Here is a 14,508-nt window from a genome sequence, read left to right as displayed (position 1 = left end):
AAGTAAACAAGATAAAGCAAACAGGTTAGCAGAGTTTATGCATATATAAGTGTGTAAATATAAAACCCCAAACTTCTTCAAGCTTAGGTGGTAAATTATATAGGCTTACGATGCTATAGGTATGAAGTCAGTTCAGTTCGTGATATTGATTTGAGTAGATTGAGGAGAGAGAAAGGGAGAAAGAGAGAGAGAGAGAGAGAGAGAGAGAGAGAGAGAGAGAGAGAGAGAGAGAGAGAGAGAGAGATGATTTGTTTCCCAAGTAAACCGATGCCGTCGATTCTTCCCATGTTGTCCTCTGATGTCCTGTTAAAGTCACCGAGTGTGACCACACAAAAGGGTACCGTCTTCAAGCGGTAAAGCTATCAACCCAGTCAAGGGTTAAACATACCGATAGCTTTCCACCAGACAACACTATTTCGTACTGCGAGCAAAACCCTCCCTTTTCGTGGGCACACAATGCTCAACTAGTGTCTATTTCTGTCTGTGTCTCCTGTGTGTCTGTATGAAAAGCCAGCTGACCTTGTATATATCCCAAACATGCTGAACGCCAGCTGTCCATCACATAGCCCCGTCCTTCCGTAACCATGGCAACTCATGTTCTCTCTCTCTCTCTCTCTTTCTCTCTAAATCAGTATACATACACTCTCTCTTTTTAAAACACATTCCATATTGAATAAACCTTAAGAGCTCGTCACAATTCCATGTTCTCAGTTCTAATACGGAGTTCTAACCTGCTGGAAGAACTCGTGTCCATCTGTATTGGGGGTGAGGAAAGGAATGAACAACTTTCCGATGAAAATCCTGCATCGCCCGTCCGACCGATTCCGGTTCTGTGATGTTCTCTTCACTTTACTATTTATCTGTGACTAAATATCTGAACTCCGTGCCAGCTGAGCTCCACCCGTCCTAAACTAGGAATGGTGTTTACTTTGTTAGCCTGTAAATTTCCACCAATTCTCCCTCAGTTATCTCCACCCCGCTGAACCTGCTCGTTCCACCAGCAACCCACAAGGTTCTGCACATGCTGGTAATCTAGAGTAACACACAGAAAATGCTGGAGGAACTCAGCAGGTCAGACAGCAATGGTGGAATCTGACGTCGTTCCTGATGGACAGTCTCGGCTTGAAACGTCTGCTCCTGGTTCCTCTGCATAGATGCTGCCTGACCGGCTGAGCTCCACCTGAATTTTGGGTGTGTAATTCCAGCGCACTCTGTCGAACATTTTCAAACGTACTTATCAGTGCAAATTAAATCGTCCGGCCGGTTCAATCCCAAAGACAGACCCCGCTTGGTTTTGGGTAATTACACTGACACGGACTTCGAGAGAGAAGATGAAAGCTCTGTAACTGGGACACTCCAACAATAGCTCTCCCACAGTATTCACTGGTGTTGAGTGAAGTTTTGTTTTCAGGGTGTTATATTAATTCCAATTACTTTAATTTGTTTTGGTTTATTGAAGATTGAATTCAAGAGCGGGGAGGTAACGTGGCAGCCCAGTAAAAGCCTAGTTAGGCCACACTCAGAATATTACATCACGTTCCGGTCGTCTCGTTATAGGCAGGACGCGGAGGAGATTTACCAGGATGCTTCAATTACAGAGCATGTGGTGTGAGGAAAGGTTGAGCGAGCTGTAGCTTCTCTCTTTGGAGAGAAGGGGGATGAGAGGTGACGTTTCAGAGTTGCACAATATGACAAAAGCCATGGATGGAGTAGATAACCAGGTGGGAAATGGACAATATGAAGGTCCATCATTTAAGCGGGCTGGGGGGAGTTATTGCGAGGAAGCCAGAGATGAGCGTTATTACACAGAGAATTACGGTTAGGTGGAAAATCCTGCCAGGAGTGGTGGTAGAGGCCGAAACATCACAGGCACTCTAAGGTAGGCAGGTGGATGATAACAAAATAGAGCGTTAAGTTGGCAAGGAGGGTTAGATTGATTTCAGTGTAGTTTGAAGGATCGCACAACATCGGGGGCTGAAGGACGTGTACTGCGTTCTAGTGTTCGATACCTCATGTTCCAAATGTTCTTGCATCCATTGAATCAAATTTATATTTATAACATGTGAAACGCTGAATATGTGAGTCATGTTGTTAGTTTGCAGAAATGATCTGTGTGAAGCGCTCAGTGAGTTGGGCAGCCTCATATCATTCTCAGCCCCACGAGTTTGGCGTGGAACAGCAACACAGTGTCAGCTGTATTTAAACCCGGCGTTGTTTGAGGAGCGTTTTCATTGACCAGTCCACCTTTACACCAGGGAAGATGTCATTTATAACAGGAGATCAGTTCGAATGTGAGATCACCGGGGTTTATCATTTTCCGATATCGGGGAGCTGTCGAGTTTATGCCGGGGAGTGAACTCCAATCTGCAGTACAAGAGCTCACTTCATTTTACCAGGTTTGCCTCCAGTAAAGAGAAAATCCACTATCCTCTGTGCCCTAAGAGGCTGGCAGCAAGGAGATAAATATTTCACAGAGAAAGGGATGGGCATGTCAAACTCCCCTTGGACAATTACCTCACCGCAGAGAGAAAGTTTCATTACAACACCAAAGAGTTTAATGTCTTTTGTCGGTATTCTGGGGAATTCCAATTAAATATTACAAACTATTTATATAACAGCTGATATTTCACCCGCTGACACAGTCAAGATATTCTGAAATCTATTACTTAATTTCATGAACGATCTGAAGCGTCGGTGTCTCGTGGAGATTGTCAGGTGTATACTTTCAGGGTTCAGAGAGACTTCCTCCATTGACTTTCCTTTCGACCGATTGTCGACTGCTGAAATCCTTTAATCAATTCACTTACAAGATGCTGGAAACATTTTCCAGCATCAGGAATACATACTATTTGGTCATTGTGGCTGTCGGTGTTCCTGGTAAGTGGCGTTGAGTGCTATGATTAAAAACAAAGTCATGAACGCTGAACGGAGTACTATCATTGATGAAAATTATATACTCCTCGATGAAAGACTCAAAATGTTTTAATGAAATTGCCTTTAGATGACATAAAACGAAAGACAAAGAAACATATACCGGCTGTATGATTGTCGTTGGGTGACATAGCCTACTTACTGTGTGGTATTAAACAAAAGTGTAGTAGAAAGATCAATGCAAGGTTTATAATCTCTAAAATATTCCGATCTGCGCTTGTTCCCGGTGACGGAAATCCATATCAATGAGTACGTGATTCACAAATAAGAATTCTTGGTTACATTGATAAAACTCCCTTGTTGTAGCCCTAATTTATGTGACGATAGCTTCGGGGCACCTGCACTTTTACTAGGCACTGAAAATACTATTGGGAACTCATTATTATACCTCGATCTTGCACAATTTATTGGTCTATTTGTGGCCGGTTAATCGCAGCTTTTAACGTTCGCTGAACTTTGGTCCAAGTAACACGTTGCTATTGTCACATGACGGCAGATGAAAACAAAATGTTTGGTACATCTGTCTCCGTGTTGTTTGTTTGTTTGTTTTCTTGTCTGCTGATGCGTTCGTTGTCTTTTTGCAATATTCTGGATTATTAATGTTCAGATGACAGGCAATAACATTCCCTTTACTGACTGAAATATGCCAATGGATTTAGTTATTAACTGAGAGGCAAACCATCCTGTGGAGTGGCGATCTAGTAAAACTTAGACAGAGGAAGCAAGAATTGAAAACTCATTAACAGTCAAAAAATTTTAAGTTTTATGTGAAAGGCACTTGCAGACTGCAAGTGTGCACAGAATCCCTTACATAATAACGTGATTGCTTCATTCGGATATTTGCTGAAAGATAATGTATTATTATACTCCTGCTTCCTCTCGCTAAATTGTATTATCCATCAGAGCTTGCCTTAGATTTATTTCGGTTTTGTAAATAAATGTCATCTACCATGTTACGGATATTTTTGAAATGTTTCTCCATGTCTGGACAGACCCGCATGGTTACGGGATATAGCATCCGCTTGAGGATTATAGACGGGTCATTCTGTTGACAATGACAATAATATTTAGAAATACCAGAACTCAGTGTAGTTCCCATTGTCACGGAGAGACACACTTGAACAGCACTGAGCACAATGTGCTGATTCAGGTCATAGAACTCAGTGTAATTCCCATTGTCACGGACAGACACACTTGAACAGCACTGAGCACAATGTGCTGATTCTGGTCATAGAACTCAGTGTAATTCCCATTGTCACGGACAGATACACTTGAACAGCACTGAGCACAATGTGCTGATTCTGGTCATAGAACTCAGTGTAATTCCTTTGTCACGGACAGATACACTTGAACAGCACTGGGCACAATGTGCTGACTCTGGTGATAGAACTCAGTGTAATTCCCATTGTCACGGACAGACACACTTGAACAGCACTGAGCACAATGTGCTGATTCTGGTAATAGAACTCAGTGTAATTCCCATTGTCACGGAGAGACACACTTGAACAGCACTGAGCACAATGTGCTGACTCTGGTCATAGAACTCAGTGTAATTCCCATTGTCACGGACAGATACGGTTGAACAGCACAGAGCACAATGTGCTGACTCTGGTCATAGAACTCAGTGTAATTCCCATTGTCACGGACAGATACACCTGAACAGCACTGAGTACAATGTGCTGATTCTGGTCATAGAACTCAGTGTAATTCCCATTGTCACGGACAGACACACTTGAACAGCACTGAGCACAATGTGCTGACTCTGGTCATAGAACTCAGTGTAATTCCCATTGTCACCGACAGACACACTTGAACAGCACAGAGCACAATGTGCTGACTCTGGTCATAGAACTCAGTGTAATTCCCATTGTCACGGACAGATACACCTGAACAGCACTGAGTACAATGTGCTGACTCTGGTGATAGAACTCAGTTGAATTCCCATTGTCACGGACAGACACACTTGAACAGCACAGAGCACAATGTGCTGACTCTGGTCATAGAACTCAGTGTAATTCCCATTGTCACGGACAGATACACCTGAACAGCACTGAGTACAATGTGCTGATTCTGGTCATAGAACTCAGTGTAATTCCCATTGTCACGGACAGACACACTTGAACAGCACTGAGCACAATGTGCTGATTCTGGTCATAGAACTCAGTGTAATTCCCATTGTCACGGACAGACACACTTGAACAGCACTGAGCACAATGTGCTGACTCTGGTCATAGAACTCAGTGTAATTCCCATTCTCACGGACAGACACACTTGAACAGCACAGAGCACAATGTGCTGATTCAGGTCATAGAACTCAGTGTAATTCCCATTGTCACGGACAGACACACTTGAACAGCTCTGAGCACAATGTGCTGATTCTGGTCATAGAACTCAGTGTAATTCCTTTGTCACGGACAGATACACTTGAACAGCACTGAGCACAATGTGCTGATTCTGGTCATAGAAGCGTGAAGGAAAGCTTGATTTCTGGCGACTTCTGAGATCTCCATGAACCTCGTTGTCTCAGAATGAAACAGAAAATTCTGGAAAGCGTCAACAGGCCGGGAAGTAACGGTGAAAAGGGAAATGCATTTAATATTCCGGGTAAGTCTGATGAAGATTCTCAGACATCGAACAGTTGCTCTGTGTCCCGTTCTCCACTGATGTCTGACCTATAGAATGCATATTCTGCTTTATTTTAAACTCCGATTTTCTGCACCAGCAGATATTTATTTTTAATTCCCCACTTTGTTACACTGCAATTGTTCAGCTAAAATACTGATGCCTTTCATTTTCATGAGGGGACACAATTGCTAAGTAATTATATGTTATGACTACATTAAACTGTGTTACTTCTAAATCAGAGGAAATACAGATTAATGAAGCATGTTTTAACAAGATACATTAACTTACGCGATGAAGACATATAACTAGGTAGGCGGTGAAATTGTCCACCTTTCGTTTGCTTAATTTTGACTTTCTTGAATTGGGTCTCGAGACTGATCGATATTGCGCTCATAATACTGGGGAATTTCCGTATCTAGATCTCAGCGAGTTCTCAGCGTCTGCATAGGACACGATTAAACGGGAGTTAAAGTCTGGCAGCTGACGGTTCAGTTAAAGCAAACAGGGATATGTTCCCCTGTGTATACAACAAGAGGCACGTACATAAACACAAGATAGTTCTGCTCTCCCCGTCAGGCGACAGCAAGGATGTTGAAAAGTTAGTGGCAGTCTGCAGTACTCAGAGCAAATTGTCTAAATATTTTCCTGGAAAATGTACACAGTATTGAAATAAAACAACCTAGAATTAGCCAAGGTGTAGAAATGGCAGCAGACACAAATTCGAGTTCTGCCATCTAATGTTGGGTTCTTGGCGGAAATGTTGACATTTTAGTCGTTCCCAAGACGCCACCTCAGCTGTCGTTCTCTTCCGGATTGTTGTGTGTGTCAGTCTGGTACCCGGCGAACGTCTTGTGGACAAATCTTCCTTTTCGCTTTACTACACTTTACAGAGGCTATCAAGAATAATAAGGGGTTAACCATTTCATAGACAGGCATTATCTAGTTTGATCCAAAATGACTTTATCAATTGCAATGTATGATGATTACTTTGTCTTTTTTCATACAATTTTATCACCTCGTGAAAGACGCCAAGTGATGTAGGGAGTTTCCTTCACATACTCACGGTGCAGTCTCGGCTCCCTTCACAACACGCACTTTATTACGGTCTGTACCAGCAGGACTCTCGATTTTACCGATAAAATTGGAGGCTGCGTTCAGCACAGAGAGAAGAAAATACAGCAGAAACCAGCACGTTTCCTCTACTTAACTGATGGACCGTTGTTATTGATTAAAGAATGTTGTACTGATGAACTGCTGTTATTGATCCGAGGGAAGGTTATACTTGATGGACAGATGTTATTGATCTGAGGGAGGGTTATACTGATGGACTGTTGATATTGATGTGAGGGAAGGTTATACTGATGGACTGTTGATATTGATGTGAGGGAAGGTTATACTGGATTGTTGTTATTGATCTGTTGGAAGGTTATACTGATGGACTGTTGTTATTGATCTGAGAGAAGGTTATACTGATGGACTGTTGATATTGATCTGAGGGAAGGTTATACTGATGGACAGTTGTTATTGATGTGAGGGAAGGTTATACTGATGGACTGTTGATATTGATCTGAGGGAAGGTTTTACTGATGTACTGTTGTTATTGATGTGAAGGAAGGTTATACTGATGGACTGTTGTTATTGATCTGAGGGAAGGTTATACTGATGGACTGTTCTTGATCTGATGGACTGTACTTGATCTGAGGGAAGATTATTTTCCAGAAGCTTTAACGCTGTTTGCCTCCTGGGACATGATGCCTGCCCTTCTGTTTGTTTTTCGGGCTTCCAACATCTTTTTTTCCAACTTTTATTTTACCTTTTGCCCGGCGGAGCAGCCTCGATTTGTCGAATAGGCTAATGCTGTTCCCCTGTCTTCTGGCCTTATTGCTTTCTGGGAGCGGCCAGTCGGGCCCGGAAGGGACTGGGGGATTCAGAGAAAGTGAGCGAATTGCAGCGATCCAGAATGGACTGCAGGCGGTGGTTTGTGGTCTATAAGTTTCACCATCCAATGCTTCTTGGCGATAACCCGAGATGGTCAGTTTCGAAGAGGACTTGTAGACTGGTGATGCTATCAAGCCCGTTGTCATTTGAACAACCGGCATTAATCTGGAAAATGACCATCAGGTGCATTCGCATCCAAGGGGAATAGGAAACGAACGAGCGTTTCCGGACGAAGGGTCTTTCCCAGAATTGGAAAGGAGACAGCATTGATATCTCTCTCTGTCTCAGCCGCCCATCTCTGTTGTTCTCTCAGCCAGGTTACAACAGTGTTATCATTGCGTTTCACATCTGAGAGTGAAGGACAGCCCTGAGAAAGTCCTCTGCGCCGCACTTTCTCAATCCTATATCCATCTATTTGCCCATTTCACTCATCCATTGACCATTAAGATTTCCTACAGCCGATTCCTATGACATGACTACCCAGCTTCCACTCGGAAAGAGTCCTCCCTTTCTACACTCACTCATGCAGCATCAAGTGCCTATAACTCCAACCCACTTCCGACGAACTACTCCGAATTAAAATATTAATTGCACTTCTCTTCCGTCCGATCAGATCTGAGAGCCGAAGGCATGCAGAACATTATTTTTTAGGTCTAGAATTTCAGTTTTATAACGTTAGTTCTTCCAATCCAAATGTTGTACATCCTAATGTTCATAGTTCAAAGCATATTTATTATCAGGTATCGACATAAACCAGATTGAGATTACTTTTCTTGCGGGAATTTGCAGGAATATGAAGAAATGCTACACAGTCCCTCAACTCCGGTTAAGATGGCGCTACCGAGCAGGTGAGACAGCTCACTGGTGATGGAAAAGTTAAGAGATCTCACTAAAACATCACTGAGGACTTTTTTTTTCTAAGATAAACTGCGTTCAATTGTTGCCACAAACAGTAAAGAGGCGAGAGATGACGAGTCGAATTGGGGAATGAGTCGAGATGGTGTGTTACAGGATGGTTGCAGACGGAGTTCCGATGCTCGGACAAGTGGCCCTGTGCGGTGTCCAAGGCAATGGATTCTTCCGCTGTACATTTGTATGGTCGATTTCTACGCCGACCCATATCGAGTGAAAAGACAGGGTGTGGGGTTCCGGGGCGAGAGGTCATTTCGCTCGTTCTCAGCCATGGTCACTCCTCTGACCATAGCGATGAGGTTGTGAAGATTTCACTGGCTTTTGTGCTCCGTGCCCGCTAGTATGATGAACGGTTAAGCGAGGCCTTGGGCTTACTCCGGGCTGCTCCGGTGATATGATCTAAGGACTCAAATTTCGATGGTCTTTTATTTTTAATTTTAGCGTTCTTTCATGTTTTTACTTCATGGCTACCTGCGAGCAAATAAAAAGCAAGATTGAATAATTTATACCTTCTTTGATAATAAATTTACAGACAGATGGACAAACAGACATACTTTATTGATTCCGTTACAGCCGCATCAACCAAGAATAGTGAAGAAATATAACAATATAAAACCATAAATAATTAAATAAAAATAAGTTTCTCATGCCAAGTGGAAATAAGTCCAGGACCAGCCTATTGGCTCAGGGTGTCTGACACTCCGAGGGAGGAGTTGTAAAGTTTGATGGCCACAGGTAGGAATGACTTCCTATGACGCTCAGTTTTACATCTCGGTGGAATGAATCTCTGGCTGAATATAATCCTGTGCCAAACCAGTACGTTATGGAGTGGATGGGAGTCATTGTCCAAGATGGCATGCAACTTGGACAGCATCCTCTTTTCAGACACCACCGTCAGAGAGTCCAGTTCGACCCCCACTACGTCACTGGCCTTACGAATGAATTTGAAAGTTTGAATAAGACAATGTTCTGATTCCATACCTGTTTTCTCTTCTCTGCCGCACAGTGAACATAGTGGCGATTGCAATCCTGTCCCGGGGGAAGTGCGGCCTCTCCACGTGCACCACACGCTACCTGGTTGCCATGGCAGCGGCGGATCTGACGGCAGTCGTCACTGCGCTCTTCACACGGGCCAAGTACGATTTCCCGGGATCCTTCTTGGAGACGTATCCCTTGTGTAGCATTATCTTTGTACTGCAATGTGCTTCCAGAGATTGTTCGGTCTGGCTCACCGTCACCTTCACCTTCGATCGGTTTGTCGCCATTTGTTGTCAGAAGTTAAAAGCCGGCTATTGCACAGGAAGGACAGCGGCCTTGGTTCTGGCGACAACCTCCACTCTTATGTGCTTAAAAAATATCCCCTTCTATTTCATTCATAACCCAAGAGAGATAATTAACGGTGTTTTATGGTTTTGTAAGCTCAACCCTGCTTACTACATTGAATACCAGTGGGTGAGCTTTGACCAATTCGACAAGAGTTTAACCCCACTGATTCCATTCGCACTAATTCTGGTCCTCAACACCCTGACGGTCCGGCACATTTTAGCGGCCAGTCGGGTTCGTAAGGGACTGAGAGGTCAGAGAAAGGGGGAGAACTGCAGTGACCCGGAAATGGAAAGCAGGCGGCGCTCTGCGATCCTCCTCTTCACCATATCCGGCAGCTTTATCATTTTGTGGTTGGCGACTGTTGTCAATTTCTTCAAATATAACGTCGGAGGGACAGATCCCAATAGCTACACCGATTCTGAATTTATCTTGGAGGAACTTGGATACATGTTGCAGAACCTGAGTCTGTGCACGAACACATTTATATATGGAGTAACACAGTCTAAGTTCAGAGAGCAGTTCATAGCCGCAGTTAAATGGCCAGTGATCACAATTGTACGCTTCATCAGGAGACATAACACTTGACAGTAGACTGTGTTTATTCTGTCACGTACCCCGTAACTGGGTGTCAGACCAGCAGAGAAAGAAGAATCCGTTGCAGTCTGGTGGTACGAAACTAAAGGTGTTTATTAGTGTAGCAATAATAATCAATAATAATCAAGCTCTATCGATGTATGAGTCAATATACAGTAAATCCATAGTCTCTCTGCTCTCTGCCCCTCTTATCTGTAGCAGATGTTCTTGCCTGTGTTTCATCTCTCTCTCTCTCTCTCTCTCTCTCTCTCTCTCTCTCTCTCTCTCTCTCTCTCTCTCTTTCTCTCTCTCTCTCTCTCTCTCTCTCTCTCTCTCTCTCTCTCTCTCTCTCTCTCTCTCTCTCTCGCTCTCACTCTCTCTCATGAGCAACATAGCAACAGCAATATATTCGTGGTTCTCGGGGGGGGGGGGGGTGGATGGTTAACTCTGCACCCCATTGTCCATCAGGTCTGTTCATCACTCATAACAATTCCCAATGGCCCCAGGCTATGATGTGATACTGAACTCCAGATATTATAATCACTCGCTGTAAATAATCACCATCGCGGGCGATAAAGTCAATTCAGCAGAGGCCATAATGTTAGATCGACAATTTTGCTGTTTATGCTTTGGAGCAGTCACATTTCAAGATTCGTGATTTCAAGTTTCAAGATTGTGTAGTGTTATTCCCTGTAGGTAGATGTAAGGAGATCAAAATTAATTGTTACTCCGGATCCAAAGCAGCAGAAGAAAAACACGAAGAAACACACCAGAAAAGCAACACAGTAAATATCAATGCATAGGATCGATCACATCTACAGATTGCTTTCATCTGCATAAAGTGTCGTTCGGCTGTGTCTGGCCCGAAGTAATAAAGTACTGGCGGAGCTCGTGGGCGGATGTGTTGATCACCCTTATTTCTGGGGGAAAGTACTTACTTTGTGGCTGATGGTCACGGGGTGGTTTCGACGTTGCATCCTCCCTGATGGGATGGGACAAACAGTCCATGAGCTGTCTTTCACGATGTTACTGGCCACTGACCGGCACCTTTCTGTCTATATGTCCCTGATTCAGTTCGGCCGGTGCCAGTGGTGAGTTTGCCCGTTTTCACCGACCGTTGCAGAGTCTTCCTGCCCGCTGTGATACAGTTTCCGTACCAAGCAGTGATGCAGCTTGTCGGGGGGGCTCTCCACTGCGCATGTGTGGAATGACGTGAGTGTGGATCTCCTCAGAATGCCGAACTGTCCTGGCTGTGTTCTGGGCCCGGGAGAGCAGACAGGCTGTCTTGTACCGCTCAGACAATTGGCTTTATATTTCCTTTACTTCTGCTTAACGCTGTCGTTTCGTGATGGAATGGGACGGGTTTACATCGGAAATAGGCATTAAAAAGCCGGCCGGCCATGTGGCCCAGTCAAAGTTCCTCCAAATGGCTGCACAGGTTTCAGACTTTCACATTTCTCGGGAACAATTGTTCCTCTGTCTTATGTAAATTGAATCCTTACAAATGTATCAAATTCTGCACATATCAGAATAGAAAGAAATTACAGACGGTAATTATTTCTTTCTGTTTATCAAAAAGTTATATTGTCATTACTAATTCTCCAAATATTACTGTAATCATCAATAAATCATTGTTAGTTATACTGAGAAACCCTATTGAGCACAACTGCTTCAGACATGTTCTTGATTGCTTTCGTAAGATAACACATCACTCTTCATTTATATGACGATCAAAGTAGACGGCCGGACGACAGCAACTACTGTCACGTTACTGTCTCACAGCTGGACAAGAAAACATGGTTGTTCCGCTGAGCCTAGCTTTCTCATTCCGGGTGTTGTTTACGTGCAGGCAGATACACGCACTCACCCACTGTCCCGCATAAAGCTACGGACAAGGTTATAACGACATTCCCGAGGAAACACACAGGGTTATACATGCAGAAACGGAGACAGACGCGCATACGTACACACAAACACACACACACGATGTGACCTACATGATCAAGTATAGACAGATTTCCAGAAGCCACACGGGTACAAAGACACTGAGACGCTTACGCATGCAAACGGCCGGGCAGACACATGTACACCCAGACACTCACACACGGAAATGTAAGCACAGGAGTGCACACAGATGGACGCACGGAAATAAATACTCAGATACGCATAACGCGATTGTGATAAATAAACAACACGTGCACAAACCATGACACACACAAGGGCGGACGCATAGATATGGACGTGTCCTCTTTTGCATTTCCCATTCTAACAACATCGGACAAGTGCCACGTTGTTACCGGTGAGCGCGCCAGGGATTCTGGGTAAGGGTCAGTGTAGTGGAGACCTAGAATTAGACCTGAGCTGTCGAGATCTAACTGTGGGTCCACGTGTCCAAATCCCGTTCCCCCTTTTCCGTCTTCATATCTGTTGTTGCCTTTCTCTCGCTCTCTCTACTGTGAAAATAATACCTTAAACCCTCATTCCCTTCTTCCATCGTACACTAGAGTGCGGATTTCCATAATGATGTTCACCTGCCACACAACTGCGCCTCGAGATGCATATTTACAATATCGAACTCATGATTGTATTGGGACATTTAGGAATTAAACGGCGTTCTATTTGAGAAAACAAATAATAATATTGGAAATAATTAAAACATTCTGCACAAATCAGTGTATGTTTCTTTTGAGTAAATTAGAAACCAATGTGACTGGGAAACATATGTTTGGTCCAGATACCGTTATTTTCAACTACAAAGAAAGCTTCTCTGCAGGAGCTCGTGTTTATAACTCTGAATCAGAAGTGATGTTAAATCTAATGTAATCCACAGTAAAACGGTCGACTCCCAACTTTCTCCAAACAAAGTGGAGAATTCAACGTTGTGAAATTACAATTCTGGTCTTCACGAGTAAAACTGTTGCATTATCAACCGTAAAGATCGATAAATCCCCAACAGAGGCTGGAATTTTCGTTATGGCCGGAGCCTCTTTCCTCCTGTGACTCAGCTCCTGAACGAAGCTCGATCAGGTGTAACACCCGACTGTCCCTTAGCAACGCGCGTTCAGTGGTCATTCCTGCTGTCCCCGTTCTGTTTATAATCTCTCAGTCTCTTCATATGTTCCCATTTATTTCAGTTTGATTACTGACTGACAATGAGCAGGTTCTGATTCTGAGTAACACGGGCTGATGAGGGACGCATGGGACGAGATTGCCGAGGCCCTGGCTCAGATGTTTAAAACATCGCTGGAGATCGGTTAGGAACCGGGTGGATGGAGCGCAGCATACTGGAGAGACATTTCGAGATCAGTAGGAAGGTGGCGACCAATCCGGTAGTCGGCAAAGTGTTTTCAAGTGTAGGTTCTGACTGACCTAAACGTGGTTGAATTTAGTGATTAATAATACAATCAAACGAGGAGATTTCTGTAGGATTGACCGAGACTGTTGCGGCCTTGTGAACCACGGGTGAGGTTCTGAAAGACTACCGTTGTATTTTCAAACCAGGGGACTGCGGGTTTCCAGTGAACTCCTGGGTCGCAATGAACAAAAATACAAATAATAAATCACTGTAGAAAATTAGTGAGATTTCATGGTTAACTTTGACAATTATAACTTTCTGTTTAAAGCACTGTAAAGTTTATTTTCCATTCCTTAACTATATTTGTACCGTACTTCATAGAATGGTCTGTAACCGGTTATTGATTGGTAAAGGCTGATACATTACAGGGACTATAAGATAGGAACATGGATGATGGAAAAATGCAGCGTTATGTTGGAAAGGAGGGTGAGATTGATCTCAGAGTAGGTTGTAAGATCCCGCATCATCGGAGGCCGAACAGCGTGTAATGTGTTGTAGAGTCTGATGTTCTATGTTCGAAATGTTCACACGTCCATCGAGTCCAAGTGATGTTTTTTTCAGAGAACTATTTGAAACAGTGAATATGAGAGTCATGTTGTCAGTTTTCAGAAATGTTCTGTGTGAAGCGCTCAGTGAGTTGGGAGGCCTCATGTCATTCTCAGCCCCACCAGTTTGGCGTGGAACAGCAACACAGAGTCAGCTGTATTTAAACCCTGCGTTGTTTGAGGAGCGTTTTCATTGACCAGTCCACCTTTACACCAGTGAAGAAATCATTTATAACAGGAGATCAGTTCGAATGTGAGATCAGCGGGCTTTATACTTTTCCGAAATCGGGGAGCTGACGAGTT

The 14,508-nt window shown here is 43.7% G+C and overlaps 1 protein-coding gene across 1 annotated transcript; it reads left to right on the top strand.

The window, feature by feature from the left end:
* Positions 1–5,459: 5,459 nt before the first annotated feature.
* Positions 5,460–10,317, top strand: LOC132389269 (probable G-protein coupled receptor 139). The gene is made up of 2 exons (XM_059961762.1): positions 5,460–5,535; positions 9,413–10,317. The coding sequence occupies exons 1-2, from the start codon at positions 5,460–5,462 to the stop codon at positions 10,315–10,317; spliced, it is 981 nt and encodes a 326-aa protein (XP_059817745.1).
* Positions 10,318–14,508: the final 4,191 nt, after the last annotated feature.

This window comes from Hypanus sabinus, unplaced genomic scaffold, assembly GCF_030144855.1.
Source record: "Hypanus sabinus isolate sHypSab1 unplaced genomic scaffold, sHypSab1.hap1 scaffold_520, whole genome shotgun sequence".
Lineage (NCBI taxonomy): Eukaryota > Metazoa > Chordata > Chondrichthyes > Myliobatiformes > Dasyatidae > Hypanus > Hypanus sabinus.
Note: the sequence above shows the minus strand (reverse complement) of the source record. Positions and strands in the feature narration are given on the sequence as shown.

Excerpts from the sequence above, each read along its gene's own strand:
- LOC132389269 (XM_059961762.1), top strand. The coding sequence starts at position 5,460 with ATGAAACAGAAAATTCTGGAAAGCGTCAACAGGCCGGGAAGTAACGGT. Across the intron at positions 5,536-9,412 it reads AAATGCATTTAATATTCCGG|TGAACATAGTGGCGATTGCA; the intron begins GTAAGTCTGATG and ends TCTGCCGCACAG.